The following is a 16903-nucleotide window of genomic DNA, read 5'->3' as shown; positions in this document are numbered from 1 at the left end:
ATTATATTATTATGGAGTGTATGTAGACTATAGATAGACGCAGACATAATAGATTGAAAAGTATGTGCATGCAACGGTTGTGTTAGGCTACCAATTGAGGAAGAGAGTGAGGAGTGGTCATCAACGGACACAGAAGAAGTCAAACCAAACTACAATGTCAAATAATCAGGCAAATTTTTCTTACATCAACAACGCACTAACCCCGGTAATTAATGTCTTAAGGAAAATTGGTGTTCCTATTTTTATGAACTTTTCAACTTATTTTTGTTAGAAAATTATATTATTATTTGGATATATGTATATTTTTCTTTTAAAAAATTAAATTATTATTGCTAAATATGTATTATATGATTAACAAATTATATATTAATTTATTATTATTATTTTTTTAAAAAAAAAAGTTTCATGTTGTTTATCAGACCGTAGATTAATTGTCACTGGCAGCATTACTATACAAATTTTAGATTCTATAATTAATTCCCTCTTGGTTTTAATATTATTATTTGTATTTCTCTACAGATAATTCGATGCCAGTTAGGTGTAAATTGAATATCAAACATCTTCTATGCATAAATTTTATAGTAATATTACATGTTCTTAATTTTGCTATATTTGTGTTCCTATTACTAAAATAAGTAATAGAGGGGAAAATAATTATAATTTTAAAAAATTAAACTCAATAAAAATATAAATGAATAAATATATTGTTTATATTGACCTCGATAAAGACGCATTGAAGACAAGGGTTGACAAAAAACGAAGGACATCAATATTAATGGGTGTAAGTGACGAGAAACTTGAATGCTCGTTGACTATCTTTAATTTACATTATATTTTTTATTTTAAACAACTATACATATATTTTTTAATATAAATAAATATATTTATTGATATAAAAAAAATGAATATTTATTGACTTCTTTATATTTAAGCTATTTTTCTCTTTTTTTTTTTTTTCTCTTTTTCAAGCTTTTGTTTTGACCTTCGTCCATTATAATATAATTTTATTTTACTTTTCAAATAAATAAAAAAAACATGCAAACCATGAAATTTGACTAATCCCGTCTGACACAACTCACGTGCACTGTCTCATGGACTCGTCGCTCGTGAGTCCTTTTGAAATTTGTCACCCCCACCCTCCTCCTAATTTGTACCAATTTTTTCTCTATAAATATTTCCATTAATGATATATTTTATTTTCTAAGTTATACATTCTAGAATCTCACGTGTGAAAAGGTACGAGTATAAGCGTTCGTGTGAGCGAGCCAATTTATTTAATTATTTACGTATTAGAATTTTTAATTTATTAGTGGTTTATCTTTACCCAATAAATAAATAAATAAATAATAAATGATAAAATTCACGACTTATTTATTAACATGTTTTATAACGTCAAATTCAAGTGTGGGCCATCTTATAAAAGTCTACTAATTTATGGGCTGGGTTAAGTCATCAGTGAGATGGGCCGACCCAATGATTCTATCTTTAGACAACCCACACAACTTAAAAACTAGTCGAGATGTTGGCCGAGGTTTATCGATTATGATTATTATTACTATTATCATTTAATATAATAATAATAATAATAATAATTTTTTAGGCAAGTAACCAAAATAATATATTTGGTTGCTTTAAAAGTTTTAGAAGCTTGGAATTTAAGCCCACCCCATCAGTACAAATTATTTGCATATGGGTTATGTGCTAGTGAGATTATTTTGGAGGACCATGATCTTAAATTTATGTAGCTTGATAAATTTTTTTGGATAAAAAAGTTAGAATAAATTGGAAATTTACATAATTTTTTTCAAATCTAAATGAGTTATGTTAATTTATTTATTAACATGATATGGTAAACATGTTTTAATTTTGTAATGACTGAAAATCATATGGACAAATCAGATTTAAATTTTATAGTTCCTATAAGATAATTTAAACTAAAAAGTTATAATAATATTAAAATTTTTTTTGGGAGAAAAATTAGAAAGTGTTATTGTACTCTTAGGCATATTTTAAAATCGCACCATTATTTTCTAATAATAATTATCACTAATGCATTCTCTTAAAATTGAGTGCCATGTGTAAAAAAATTTAAAATAAAAAAGTAATTTGATACAAGATTATATTCAAAGATTCATATAACTAACAAAATTGCAATACACCATTTAATACAAATACAAATAATGTTCAATATTCTTCTTAATAATATCACCCTTTTGTTTTTTGTAGTCTTAATAGTTACCCTTCCTTATTTTTGAAGACAAATAAAAAGCAGAAAAAGTATTTCACCAGAAGGAAAAACTAATATTTATTATTATGTTGAGAGTGGGATTTGAACCCACGCCCTTTCGGACCAGAACCTTAATCTGGCGCCTTAGACCAACTCGGCCATCTCAACTTTGCATGGGTGTTGCTTCCAAACAATATAAGTCTAAACTCTAAAATCAAATGAGGATTCTAACAAATTATTAAATTGTAAATAATTTATGAGACCACAAAAAAAAAATCATAAAAAAGGCACGAATATGTTGAGAGTGGGATTTGAACCCACGCCCTTTCGGACCAGAACCTTAATCTGGCGCCTTAGACCAACTCGGCCATCTCAACCTTGCCTATGCTGTTGCAATCAAAACATATAATGCTCTAGTAAATTCATCTTAAAATCAAATTTAGTATTATATTTAAGCTGTCATATCCAGATTTCCAAAAGGGATAAGAATGGAAGATTATTACATTAGGATAATCTCTTCAGTCTAAAGTCTAAAGTCTGAAATCAAATTTGTGGGCCTAAAAATAAATTACAAAATTTATAAAAAAAAACATACCATTTGTTTATTTTTAAATCTTAACTTTACATGTTAATTAATATAAAATCAACAATGTTTACTTTGTACAAGAAAACACTTCCAAATATTAATCAAACATAAATTAGGAAATTACTCTTTCCAATTATGAAGTGGGCATTTACTACGACATCATAATTATGGATTTTTGATAACATTTTCTTTAGTAATTATAGACACATATATGTATGTATGTATGTAGTTTTATATAATAGTTACGTACAAATATAAATAACTTCGAAAATAGTACCTTACGTAATAATAACTTTTTCCCGATGATGGGTACATCCAAGAATAATCAACGAAGAACACTAGAGTCATCGGGGCTTCACTTAAAATTCCGCAATGGCGTATTAAGTCAATTCACTATTAAATCAGAGATCATAAAAAATGTTAATCACGTGGACGAATCAAATTTGTATGATGTTTTGCTCTCCAAATTTCTCCAACTTCAATTTAACTTATTTTTTGCCGTAATAAATTAATTTCGAATGTCAAAATTTAAATTGTTCATAATATATGACATGGGTACGTATGATAAAATATCATTAACTATTTAATCCATGGTAAACGAATATATATGTATATATATTTTTTCCCTGTGAAATATATGTATTATTAAGGCGTAAATGTTAATTATAGAATATGAATATATAAATTGCGTACCGATTGATGTTTTGTTTGTCCGCGCCTACAAAAGCCAAAACAAATATTGTTATATACAAATTGAAATTGATAGTAGAATGGCGATGGTCAAAAAGAATTTTGTCGATACCAAAAGTTCCAATTATAAGTTCACGCACCATTAATGTCTGACTACGACACGTTGTTACAAAAGTCACACCCCTTCCATTATTACTGAATTTCAAACTATTTCTTATGATATAATTTAAATAATTTCGTGTCATTCTTTTTTTTTAAAAAATAATAATAATAATCTAATTGTAAGATAATGACGACATTTTTTAATTTGTATATATATATATAGCTTATATTTTTATTAATATAATATATTATAAAATAAATTATGTATAATTAATAATTTTTTAACAGCTTTTGGTCCTGCAAAGAAAATAAACGCTTCTCTTTTACTTTCTCCTAAAGTCTTCTCGTATCTTTTTTGGTTTTTATTCACACACACATATCGGTGTTAAGGATTATGATTTTTAATTAAGTAGACAAAGTGGGTTTTACTTCCAGTACTTTGGTTATTATTAAACAAAGACGAACTAAACTTGGTGGTTAAGTATCTATTGTTAATATCACTTGTATCTCATATGTTTATTATTTATTACGATATATACATTTTTTTTTTTCTATAAGTTGTTTATAAAATATAAGATTATAAAAGTACACGCAATATTTTTTTTTATAAAAAAAAAAAGACTATTAGAAATATGTTTAAAGAATAAACCTAATTAGTACAAACATTCCATCACTCATAATTTCATGAAAATCAAACATTAGTGAATAATTTTTGTTGGGTCTCAAGGTTTAATAAATTGATATATGGCATCAATATTTACAAAGGGAATCATCAGCACAGTATTCCTTTCCATTGCAAATACATACGAGTATTAAATGTTGTATTTTCGAATATACGTGTATATATGTATGTATGTATATATATATATATATCTTATTATGGAAGAATATTAATCAGGAAAGAAGAGTGTTTGTGTTTCGCAGGCTTTATTGCATTAGGGTTAGGAGAAATTTGCGCATCAATGGTATGTAAAAAGCATAAAGTGAAGCAAATTGAGAAGTGGGGGCTATTATAAAAAATAGCTTTGTTTTGGAAAAACCCAACAAAAACATCTAATCCTATAATTGCTTCTAAATTAATTATTAAAATTAACACTATACAACTTTTATTTAATAAATTAAGTTAATCTATTTTTTAATTAATATAAAATTAAACAAAAAAGGATTAGAGAAGACGTGAAATGGGAGACAATTGAAAAACAAAAAACAAAAAAAAAAATGTAATTTAATTTAATTTATTTTTTAATTGTCGTCCAATCTCAAGCATAATATTAATATTCTTATTATCTCCACTCCCATAATTTTTATGTTACTAAATGTTGTTGTTGTTGTGTGTGTGTGTGTGTGTGTGTGTGTTTGTACATATAATTTAATTAGATTAGATACGTTGAGTTTAAAAGATAATTAAATGGATAATTATTGAATATAAATTTGCTTAAGTGCATTTATAATTAAATTATTGCTCGAGATGATGTCGAAGGTTAAAAAAAAAAGTTTTGTAGGTGCGCGGAAGTGATGGGAATATATAGAAATGTGAGAATGGAGGACAGCTGTCGGGCTCTTGGTCCCCAAGAGTTGACTTGTTGACCCATCAGCATCTTCGGTCGCATCATTCTCTCTTACCATCCTAAAAAAATTTTTAATTTTAAAATAAAAACTCATATTTTAATATTCTAACACATTAATAATAATAGGATTAGTATTTTAACAATCTCTAAATAGTTTGATTTGGATCCATATATTCAGAGAAAATAAATATTAAAAATTTAAATTAAGAATGATTTATACATATATATATATATTTTTTTTTTCTTATAGATATTACCAATTTAATTGTGGATGATAATTAAAAAGACGAAGTAAATATATATATTTAAAATTAAAAAGAAGAGTGTGATGAAATGATAAAATGGTGGGAGTGGGGTTTACGTCTTTGCTTTTGTTTACACAATTTCAGTAGTGGACCATCCATCACAATGTCCCAATCAAAACTACAATTATGTATGTTATATATACATTCACAAAATTGTAAATAAATAATTTTAATTTTAATTTTAATTTAATATTTTCATTTGGCATTGTGCGCGTACTAAGACCGCGTTATTGGCTTTCGTGCTCGTGAGATAAAATAGTCACGTGAGAGAGATGTGGTCTGAGGATTTTTTTTAAAAAATATCAAACTCTACGAATTTTAATAAATAAATAATAAAATTATTGCTGCAATCACATAAAATTTGAATTGATAATTAAAATAATTGCAATAAAAATAAAAAAGAAGAAAATAGAAGAGAGGGTCAATGGAGATGTGTGGGACCCAGTAACTGTGTTCTGCAGGATGTAACTGCCGTGTCAAGGGTTCTGACTCCCTACTACAACATGCATATGGTGGTGATGCCAGCCCAGCCCAGCACTTGCTTTTTCTTTTGTTATTTATAAACTCACCCTTTCTTCTCCATTCTCTCTCTCTCTCTCTCACTCACTCGAACCTCCTCACAAACACACAAAATCAGAACAACCAAACAGGAACAGAAGAAGAAGAAGAAGACGACAATATTTTAGACAGCTTAATCAATGAATCTAAACATCCATTTATTCCTCCTCTTTCTTCTCTCTGCTTTTCTTCTTCTCTCCTTTCCGGCTTCTGCTTCCCGTCTTCTTCCTCACACCCAAGGTAACTCTCTCTCTCTCTCTCTCTCTCTCTCTCTCTGCCTATTTATATGTATATGTATATTTCTCTCTCTGTATGATATATGTTGCTAGCTTGGGATGAGAAATTGATGAAACGTTCTGGATCCTTCTTTACAGGTGAAAAGGAGTTGAAGACAAACGGAGTTATGGAACGATTGGGAGGAATTTCACTCGAGGAACTCTCAAATGTAAAACGTACTCTCTTATTTTCATTCGGTAAATCTCTCTGATCTAATTCGTGTGTTAGTTAAAACTGATTTCGGATGGTTGTTGTCCGCAGCTGATGGGCGCAGAGGAATGCGACGAGAGAGATGAAGAATGCGTGAAGAGAAGGATGATTGCAGATGCTCACCTCGATTACATTTATACTCAGCACCGCAAGCCTTAGATTCCCGTTCCCTTTTTGTGTACTCGGTCGCCTCCGTTCGTTAATCAGATAAAAAAAAAAAAAAAAAAAAAGGCTTTGAAGGGCGTTACAGAAAAGTAGATGGATGGAGATGTGGGGTTGGGTTGATGCTATTACTTATATTGATAACTCGAGATACATAAATAAATAAAATATTATGTGTTTATTATCTTGTAAATTTCACTGAGTTTCTCTTTTCGTTGCATCTTATGATATATGCCTGGAAGATCATAAATTATTAAATTAAAATAGAACATAAACTAGCATATATTTTCTTTTAGTAGCCACAATAAACACAAATTAATAAAAAAAATCAAATAAATAAATTCCACTCTCATCCAGAACTACTTTTATTAGCCAAGTTTATAAATACTAAAATACTAATTTCTCATTTAAGAAATTATAATTTTAGTTTGATTGATTCCCACCCCCCAGTTAAAACACCCGACAGTGTGATTTTTCCCATCTACATAAAATTATTATTACCGTTTTTACTTTATTTACGCTTTAAAATTACAGAAAAACCAATTTAAGAGTAAGAGATACTCCTGTCCCCTACGTTTTTCATATCTTCAAGTAAAAACAAATATTTTAATCGAATATGTTCATAAAAAAAATAGCATACGTCTTCATGGTATCTGGTTAGCCTAATTTTTTTTTTTTTAAAAGTTGCTGCCATTGGGGCTTTGTTTAAGTATTTGTAGATACTCGGAAGAAAAGGAAAACAAATATTTGGAAGGAATCCAAAGTCTTTTTATATGTCAGTTATATATCCTTTCGGATGTCAGCTGACCTGTTGCATTGTAGTGGGGCCATGTCACATGAGGACAAAAGTAACCACAACATGAATGCCAAGTGAAAAATTTCCAGCCACCACAGTTTTTAGGGTTTCTATAGAAACTCCATACAACAGTAAATAATTTAGTGCTAAGTAACTTGTAAATATTTTCACCTTTTCCAACCCTCAACCGTGCATAATTTGTCATACAACAATTATGAAAAGAAAAAAAACTCACATAAAAGTTAATGAATTACCACCATACGGCTAAAACATCATAACTTTTCTTCTACAAAATTTTCCATCTTAGAGGAACAACATCTTTACCATTACATCATTTTCAAATTCATCCATAACCAAATGGGTCACCAAGAACATCCAGCAAAAACCAAAATCTATTACAAGAGTAGAAAATATATTAAAAACCCCGCTATTCTGCTGAAACTGTATAATTCCCAAGCTAACAAACCCAGGCCGAAAGGAAAATAACAGGGAAGGAAAAAGGCACTATTGATGTTTAACGAACCATCTGCTGATACAAGGGTGAACCAGAAAAACAGATTTCGAATGCTCCTTCCTTCCCTCGCTTTCTCATTGTCAAATGCAGGATCAAGCACAAGCTCGGATGAGGAAATTGAAAAACAAATAAAAGAAACAGCAGCTATGAGCACAATAGAGAAAGACATTAAGGTGCAAACTATCTTCGATTTTTTATATATTTCTATTATCATATAAGGAATCCAGAAAATAGAAGAGAAAAATCAGAGCAGGAACACTAATGGTCAGGTCTCATGAATGATCGAGGTAAACAAAATTAACATCTGAATATCACACACATTTAAGCTCTGTATGTAAACCTGTATTTCCTCCATCAGTTCCTGTCAATGGCATTTGCATCCCGGTGACTTCTCTTTCTTACCTTGTAAACTATCCGTCCTTTTCCTGCCAAAAAGTACGGCCTGTCAAGTGCCAGAAAAATAATGCTACAAACAAAAGGAAATAGATCACATAACAGAAGACCTTCCACACAGTATGCATAGAAGACATCCCACCAATTGTGAAATATACGACATATATTGGTTCCCCAACCAAGAAACAAAGAAACCATCATAAACAACAATTAAAAATATAAAATCAAACAGAATCTGAAATAGTTTGAGATTGTATCATGTAAGACATCAAGGACAATGAACTGACCACTTTAATTCCATCGTTAAGCTCCAAGCCAAAATCTGAATCTTCATTTCTACATTTTGCATGCACAATAACAGTGCTCTCATCTGTAGCTCCTACAGCCATATCTCCCTCTGGAATGGTCATGTAAACTGCCCCTTGGAACATCCATTGATTTCTTTCTTGGCTGAAATAATCTTCAAAAAGCTCGCCACACAACATGCATGCATATTGATTTTCATCAGCTGGAACCATTGGCTCCCTTTCCAATGTCCCTTCAGACTTATCCAATGAGCCAACATAGTCGGATCCCAAATGTCCCAAGTTTCCAGCAACCCAGTCGTCTGAATTTGGATACCATGTCCTCGATGGCCTATCTGTAACATTTGGTCCAAGCTTTTTCTTAGCGTGCCACTCTAAATGTCTATCAAGGCGTTCCTTAAGTTTAAGGCGAAGACCACATTCGCTGCATTGATATGGAAGGTCATCAAAGAGGCCATCAATTACCTTTTGATGAAATTCACGGACTATATCTGGCTTAAATTGCACTCCAATGAGGTTTTCTGCCTCTTTTGTGGTCGATTGAGGTAGGTTAGCAGAACCTTTAGCTGAAGGTTCTATAACTGATACCTCGTCCAAGGAAGATGCAGCAAGTGGAACATCTGATTGAACAGAAACTGGTGTAGTAACCTGCATGGGGCTACTGGTAGAATTAGCTGGACTCTGGTTCTGTGATTGAGTAGGAACCTGAGTTTCCATCAGGGATGGTGAATCTGATTTCGATGCAGATATCAGACCTTTTGCAACTAGAGAGCTCAAAAGGTTTGAAATTGGATCTGGGGCCTTGCTCTCCACTTCTGAAGTCTGGGGCAATGCACTACCAGCAAGAGACGAAGGTGGTGGGCCAGATGGAATCAGTGGTTGATCTAACTTTCTCTGAGAACTATTTGAAGAGGCTGAAATGTCATCACAGGAACCAGAGGCTGGCAAAGTCGATGATGCAACCCTAGGCCTTGAAGATGTAAAGACAGTCGGGGGAGGTCCACTCGGAAGAGGAGGCTGAACAGCCTGTCCTGTTCGCCTTACTGCCTCTTTAAAACTCTGATTAGGTATGTTAACAGTATGTGAATTGTTCGAGAGGATTCCGCTCTTCATGACAGCAGCCAACAAGCTACTCTTAGTTGATTGTCCTGAGGTTTCAGCATCAAGAGGATTAGGATGGCTCGATGTATTTCCTGTTTTTGCAGAAGTTCCAAATTTTGAGGTTTGAGACGGACCTAGGTTTCGATTCTGACTGGAGAGTTCAGACTGTGTAGAGTCTAGATGTAATGGCTGTGAAACGAGATAACGGCGAGGGAGCTGAAAAGAAGGAACTGAGGCAGACAAAGCTGGTAAGTCTGGTTGCTGCAATTTTTTTTGCAAGTTACTTAGTTGAGTACTCGAAGGCACTGCAGGCAAGGATTCCAAAGAAGCAGAATTAACTGACTGTGCCGATATTTGCAATGTTTTTGAATCTGGCCGAGACACAGAATGAACTTTTTGGTAGCCTTGCTCAGATAGATTTTGTAATTGTTGGGGATGGTGTGGCGAAAAAGGTGACGATGGATGTTGGTGCATAGGCGATTGCCTAGATGGCGATGCAGCTCCCAGCGACGGAAACTGTTGTTGCCCCACTGACGCAGCTGATCCAGAAGTTGTGTTCTGAGAAATTCCAAAACCAGAAGTTCCGCTCTGATGTGAACTTATTAGTGGGCGAATTCCCTTCCTAGGAAGAGAAGATTTTGCACTTCCCGGCAAGCCACCAAGACTGGAAGAACAGCCTTCTGAATGACCTGGATTAATTACAGAGCCCCTAGAATGAACCAAGATATCTGTGGGGAGTGACTCTGGCCAGGGGGATGATGTCCTGTGGACATATGCAGGCTGGCCTTTATGTTCACTGGTCATTGAATCAATAGAAGTTTCCCTATCAAACCTTGAACCATCTGGTACATTTGGAGGTTTCTCAATTTGACTTTCAAGCTCCTACATGAAGAAAAAATTAGATAAGTGGAAAATTAAGTCCCAATTCACATGGTAAACATTAAAGGAACAGTGCAATCCAATGGAAAAGAGTCATGAAACATGATGAAGAAAACAAAAAATACAACTATTTCCGATTTTCCAGTTTAAGGCAATCGGACAAAAAAAAAATTACTTTACAAAGCTCAGATATGAAAGGTGTTATGAATCCGCAAAAGCAACAAGGCCAAAACTTTCCTTATGCTTTTGGGGGCTCATAACAAAGAGGCAAAAATTTTTACATGAGCTGTCAGCAAAATTTTATTGGCATACAATTGAAAGAAATTATGGCTGGACTTGTTATATTGTTGAAGAAAAAATACAAAATATTAACAACTCAGGCAGTCCTCATGGATCCTAATTTCTGATTTTGCAGAATATTCAGGGTCTTCAAAATAAGAAGAACATGAGCTTAAACCAAACGTGATCATAGGCTTAATAACAACCCAAATACGAGAATAAGACCCTCTCCAAAATAAGCCAAAAATGGGACAACCTATCCCATTAAAGCAAATATAACAATGGGCACGTCCAAGAAATAATCAGTGCACTCTGAATGGGGAAATACAACACATCTACAACAGCACAAACAAGCACAAGTAGTATCTAAGTGAGAAAAGAACATAGCAACTGGTGAATCGATAAAACAAACTTCAGCTCTATCATCTCAAGAGAAACTGTTGATTCTGTAATAATGCAAGTTGCATAACTATTAGAATATCATGCAAGAGAATAGCAGAATCGATATTCAGAGTGCCATCATTGCAAGCTCACCGTTCTCTCTAAATCATCAGGAGCCCAATAATCATTCCTCGAATTACTAGAGATATTGGCTGCCTCCTGTTCTGATAATCTTGAGTGCATGTCCCACATAAACTCCTCTTCCTCAGAGTTTTTCCAGCTATTAGACATCCCACTGCTACTTTTGCTTCCAATGCCTTGCGTTGTCTGTAGATGCACATCGGCATTTGCAGATTTGGCAGTTGAGTAATTTGGAAATGCAGGCTTTAGATTGAAACCATTTTTCTGGCTTGAAATTGTCTCTGAGACACCACTTCCAGATCCAAACCAAGGCTTGTCACGTCCTTGGTCCGCAACCCTTCCACTGGTTCTCCCAATACCCAAGCCAGAATTATGCGAAAGATCAGAAACATGTTCATATTCTCCATAAGCAGTACCAATATTCTTGTCATGCATAGGATCATTTGGTGCATCTCTACGAGAACGCTGAATGTTCTGAAAAGTTTAAGCATGACATCAGACCACAGAGAATGAGAATCACAGAGGCAACAAACAAAAAATTATTTCATTTACATTCACTTTGGCAGGAAGATCCATCCACGGACGTCCCACATTAACACTTGATGTTCTGTCTGGCCTCTCAGTATCCTCAGTTGAGCTGGCCATAGCCCCAGTAAGGTCATTAGTCATTCCTTTTGCCTTAATCACAAAAAAAAAGAAATGAATTCCTTGAACTCTAAATCAATATATCAGAAATAAATATTGATGAGCAAAAGATGAAAAGAGCTCAACATATTCATACTGGGAAGAGTGAAAACCATCTTTCACAATCAGTTACTTTCACAGGAATTTACAAGTTAAGCTGATGTTATCCAAACAATAGAAAGAGACAAGGCACCGCATGCTCATGCAGTCACTGAAAAACCTCCATATTTTACATCAAAAGGGAGCTCCACTTACCCTGCCTGACTGCTGTAGATGCCGCTCTAAATACTTGGGATTTACGTGAATGCTATGGGATGGACGTTGTGACTGTGAATCAGATCTAGATGTTGGGGCTCCGGAGGATGAACCATTGACCAAAGGAGAAAAACCAAGTTCTTTCTCAATCATCTGAAGTGTCTGAGGAGGAAAAACTCCTTTCCAAGTTCCAAAAAGATGCCGCATGCTTGGATGCACTGAGGAGTCCACTTGCCTGTATGCCTTACAGAACACCTTCAAGTACAACAAATAACCATAATCAGTGTGCAATTTAATAAAATCATTGCTTTGTGATTTGCTGGAGGGAGATCAACTTATGTGGCAAAGACAAGCAATTTGCATCCACACATTTATACAAGGATAGTGTGCTTCTTACTGTTTACTCGTCCAAGATTAAAATTTACCAGAAAAACATGTCAAGGATTGAAAAACTAACCTCATACAGTCTGGCAGCAAAGTATTTTATGTAATCTCTTCCAATATTTTTTACTATACTGTCTAATAGATAGAGCGAGGGCAACTTTTGCTCACTGGGAACCTGCAAGCCGTTTTTTATAATCAGATACGACATTCTAAAGCTTATCCAGTAAATAATTGAATATTTTGTTGAAGGTGCTCAAACTGGAAAACTGAGAACAAATCATGGAATGATAACAAAGATCAAGTAAAAACAAAAATAGTTACTAAATATCAATAGTAACCATAATAACATATCTTGAATAAAATTGACAATCTAAAAAAATCTTCACATAAAAAGAATCATAAAATAATTTAAGGATTGATGCCTGCTACATGTACAAGAGAAGACTAGCATAAACCAACCATTGAGCATCACTTCATCATTAGTTTCAACATTGAAAATTGTATCCTCAGCATTTATCAGTCACGCCTACTGATTCATAAAGTGGAAATAATTTATCTCCACTATATAATGAATAGAAATTCCTGTATAACTTCTCTTTGTTCCAGCTTCATTACTCTTTCAAAGAAAGAGCTGCCGAATCTTTCAGATATAACTAACCTCAGAAGGGGAAGTAAAAGAAAAGAGAGAGAAAATGAATGCAACATAAAGTGCCTCAAAGCTGGCTGGCTTCTACCTTTCCATAACAAAAAGAAAAAGAATTGAAACAGTTCTTGTAATGGATATTCAATGGAAAAGAGTGGCACTGGCTACATCTAGAGCACATTAAATGATCTATGAAATGATTTCCCACAAATAAAAAAGCCCATCCTATAAAATTGACATTCTCATGGGAATCTGAGACTCTTTGCGTGCAATCTCAGTGAAACCTGTAGAGACTTCTGGATTCCATTAAAATGTGCAGATAATTAGAAGTTGCGGAACCATTCCCAAAGGATGGATAAAAAGTTGAGAATTGGCAAGACATGCAGTCACAGCTATCGTATTTTATTTGCTACAATTTAGTGAAAATTGGAACTGATTAGGTGCAATTCCATTATAATAAGTAACATGGTTGTCATCTTGCACTCATCAATCTCACAGTCTCATTCATAATGATCATCATATCCTCACATTTGACAAAAATCATAGTACAGTTACATTGAATTTTGAACACAAAAACCAATAATTGCTATTGGCATCTTAACAAGTCCATATCAAAAGGAACACTCCACAATACGGTCAAATTAACTCAAACCCAGAAACTTTTCCATTAAAATCCGATTTACACTTACAACTTAGCCATCAATTTTCTTCCTTTCTCCTCATTGACCAATCAAACAGCAAGCACTACAGGGTGTTCCTTTACCATTCTAAAATTTTTCATATTTCTTTCTCTTTGTCATTTTACAATTCAATTTAAACAAGAAATGGGACACGCACGCAAAACAGCGACAACAGTGTGTAAAGCTGGATGTTCACCTCAAGGATGTTGGCGCAGACGGTAGCTGCAACAGCCTTCGCTGCGTGAAGATTTTCTCCAGCAATTATCGTCAAGTTAGTTATTATCGGCTTCGAATTGAAAGTGAGCTCAGATAGCGCTGTCTTGTACTGACTGACGAGCTCCTGGTGCTGCTGCACTACTGGCTGCGGCTGATAACCTCCGCGACTCGAATCATTGTTCTCGGCCTCTCTATCATTGCTGACTCTAAACCTCGAAGCCGGCGCGGTCACCGCAGCGACCGGCCTCTGCGCAAACGGCCTGCCGCTAGGATTCGCAGCGCGAACAGGTTCCTCGGCCAATCGTGGTTTCTTTAGTAGTCCGGGGTCTCTCGATCTATCAAACGGTCTACGCGAATTCTCCATGCCCGTCAACATACAAATTAAAAAAAAAAAAGAAAAGAAAACCCTAACCCTAAATCTCACTGATCCGCTATTTATTGATAATAAACAGTATAATTACATGGAGAACATCGAATTAAAAACAATAGAAAGAATACAATCAGGAATCCATCTAATTAAAGAGGGAAACAAGAATATAAAGAGCCCTAATCTGTAATTGTACACGGAAATGATTACAGAAGCCTAAAAACAGCAATATATGTATAAATAAACCAGCAAAATTTTGATGAAGGCAGCTTAATATTGGGATTCTGAATATTCTTAGTGGGCAAGATTGCGCGGGGGAGGGGGGGGGGGGGGGAGGAGAGAGTAGAGTCGGGGAGAGTGAAGCTGGGCTTCGCGAAACAGAGGAGGAATTTGATGTTAGGGTTAAATTTTAATTTAAGGAGAGAAGGAGTCTGCTTTTATAATATCTTAAAATAGATCAGTCGTGCATAGAGACGTTTCTGATTTTTGCGGGCGTCAAAAAGTTTTAAGGGAAGCTGAAAAGTAGAGGTCTGACGACAGGGCCATATGGGCCCCATCGGCTTTTAATTGGGCCACGTTTTTAGAATACTCGGGCTTTGTCCAGTGAATTAATTAATTAATTAAACTATTTTTATATGGCTAAATGCATAAAAAGATCAAGCTTAGATTCTCCATAGCTGCGAGTCAAAAGTTTTCAAAGCAGCCACTATATGTTGATGTTTTGTTATTGATCGAGAACTAAACAAGATAATTTTAAAATAATATTTAAAAATTTTCAAACTCTATTACCAGTTTCACTCTTTTTTTTTTTTTTTCAATCTTTAAGTACTTTAAATAATTCTTGTTTAAATACAAAAAAAAAAAATATATATATATATATAGAATAAAAAATAATTTCCTATGTCAAACAGAATTGTACTGTTGTCTTATGTAATATCATTCATTTCTTTTGATTATGATGAATCATCCAAAAGGCAGTGAGGAAACTTCATCCTCGTCCCTTGGCCTTCTGGGTTTCTTTTATTTTGCTGGTTTACTTCTTATTAATGTTTTTCTGCATTTGGCTCGAGTCAAATATCGATCAAATGGTAGTCAACTGGAGTCTTTATCAGGCAAATGCATGGCGAATTGAAAAAGGTTTCACCCCAGGAGATATCGCTTGAGAACAATGTCAGGAACAGGATCAAAAACCTTCCACTGTTACACCCTTTTTAAGTGTTGGTTCTTCCATATTTAGACACAGATTGATCCGGATATGAGCTAAAAGGGAGAGAAATCATGTTCATAAATACACAAGGAAGATTTCACGCGTTTATAGTAATGCAAAGAATAAACTGAAACAATTCATTAATACGTATACAATTCATGATCTATGAAGAACTAGTTTGTGAACATTACAAGGCAACTGATGATTAAATGGGAAAAAATAACTAACGGGATAGAAAATTTATATTGCTGATTCTGCTGCAAAAAGGGATTAATGCTTCAATATGTCAAGATGTCAAATACTTAACAGAAAAAGTCAGTATCTGTGGACTAAGGTGAATACAATCTTCATCTCATCCCCAAAAATATCACCGGAGCTCCTGGATCAGTGTTCTACCATATTTACCATACCAGGCATCCGCGTTGAACCCATCTTCCAAGGAAAGGTGCATTTGAAAACGTTGAGATTCTGGGAACCAGTTGACATCCAGCAACCGATAAATTTTCAGCTATTCCCACTTAGTGTTCTACAAAGACATGGCTCACTTTTGCTAACTTTATAGAGGAAAGACCAAAACTTTCAACATCTTCTTCCGGTAGATGCAATTGAAGAACCTATCACATAGACTGACTTGATCCCACACCAATTCAACAGAAATGCCATCCAGCCAAGCACTCGTTGGTCTGGGTGGTTAGAAAGCTAGGAAGAACGGCCATCTTTGGCATAATGAGGACAAATGATAGAAGGGGCATAAACAAGCACAACTTTTGGGCTTGAAATCTTCAATAGGGATCTTATGTTAAAACTCTTAGGACACTACCTAAAATTGGTTGAACCATAATCACAAGGTTGAGCTCCTTTGAGTAGGAAAGTCAAGGGTTTAGTTACCTGAATACATCAAGATTAATAAACCCCAAGAATTGAAGCTCTTTTCTTCTCTCCCCAATTTTACCACTAGATATACACCTTGGATGTCATGTCTAGAGATCAAAAA

The 16903-nt window shown here is 34.0% G+C and overlaps 2 protein-coding genes and 2 non-coding genes across 4 annotated transcripts; 1 reads left to right on the top strand and 3 right to left on the bottom strand.

Moving 5' to 3' along the window:
* Positions 1-2314: 2314 nt before the first annotated feature.
* Positions 2315-2395, bottom strand: TRNAL-AAG (transfer RNA leucine (anticodon AAG)). The gene has a single exon. It is a non-coding gene; the product is annotated as a tRNA-Leu (tRNA).
* Positions 2396-2523: 128 nt separating this feature from the next.
* TRNAL-AAG (transfer RNA leucine (anticodon AAG)) lies at positions 2524-2604 on the bottom strand. Its single transcript has one exon. It is a non-coding gene; the product is annotated as a tRNA-Leu (tRNA).
* A 3410-nt stretch (positions 2605-6014) lies between these two features.
* On the top strand, positions 6015-6877 carry PSK3 (PHYTOSULFOKINE 3 PRECURSOR). The gene is made up of 3 exons (XM_022053076.2): positions 6015-6276; positions 6411-6481; positions 6574-6877. The coding sequence occupies exons 1-3, from the start codon at positions 6177-6179 to the stop codon at positions 6679-6681; spliced, it is 279 nt and encodes a 92-aa protein (XP_021908768.2). The 5' UTR covers positions 6015-6176; the 3' UTR covers positions 6682-6877.
* An 833-nt stretch (positions 6878-7710) lies between these two features.
* Positions 7711-15164, bottom strand: LOC110822667 (pre-mRNA cleavage complex 2 Pcf11-like protein). Its single transcript, XM_088209012.1, has 7 exons — positions 14316-15164; positions 12870-12971; positions 12413-12667; positions 12026-12151; positions 11486-11947; positions 8675-10675; positions 7711-8419 (listed from the first exon to the last, which is right to left on the bottom strand). The coding sequence occupies exons 1-7, from the start codon at positions 14709-14711 to the stop codon at positions 8405-8407; spliced, it is 3357 nt and encodes a 1118-aa protein (XP_088065138.1). The 5' UTR covers positions 14712-15164; the 3' UTR covers positions 7711-8404.
* Positions 15165-16903: the final 1739 nt, after the last annotated feature.

Source organism: Carica papaya, chromosome 8 (assembly GCF_054855325.1).
Source record: "Carica papaya isolate Zhongbai chromosome 8, ASM5485532v1, whole genome shotgun sequence".
In the NCBI taxonomy this organism is placed as follows: Eukaryota; Viridiplantae; Streptophyta; class Magnoliopsida; order Brassicales; family Caricaceae; genus Carica; species Carica papaya.
This window is presented reverse-complemented; position numbering and strand designations above follow the sequence as displayed.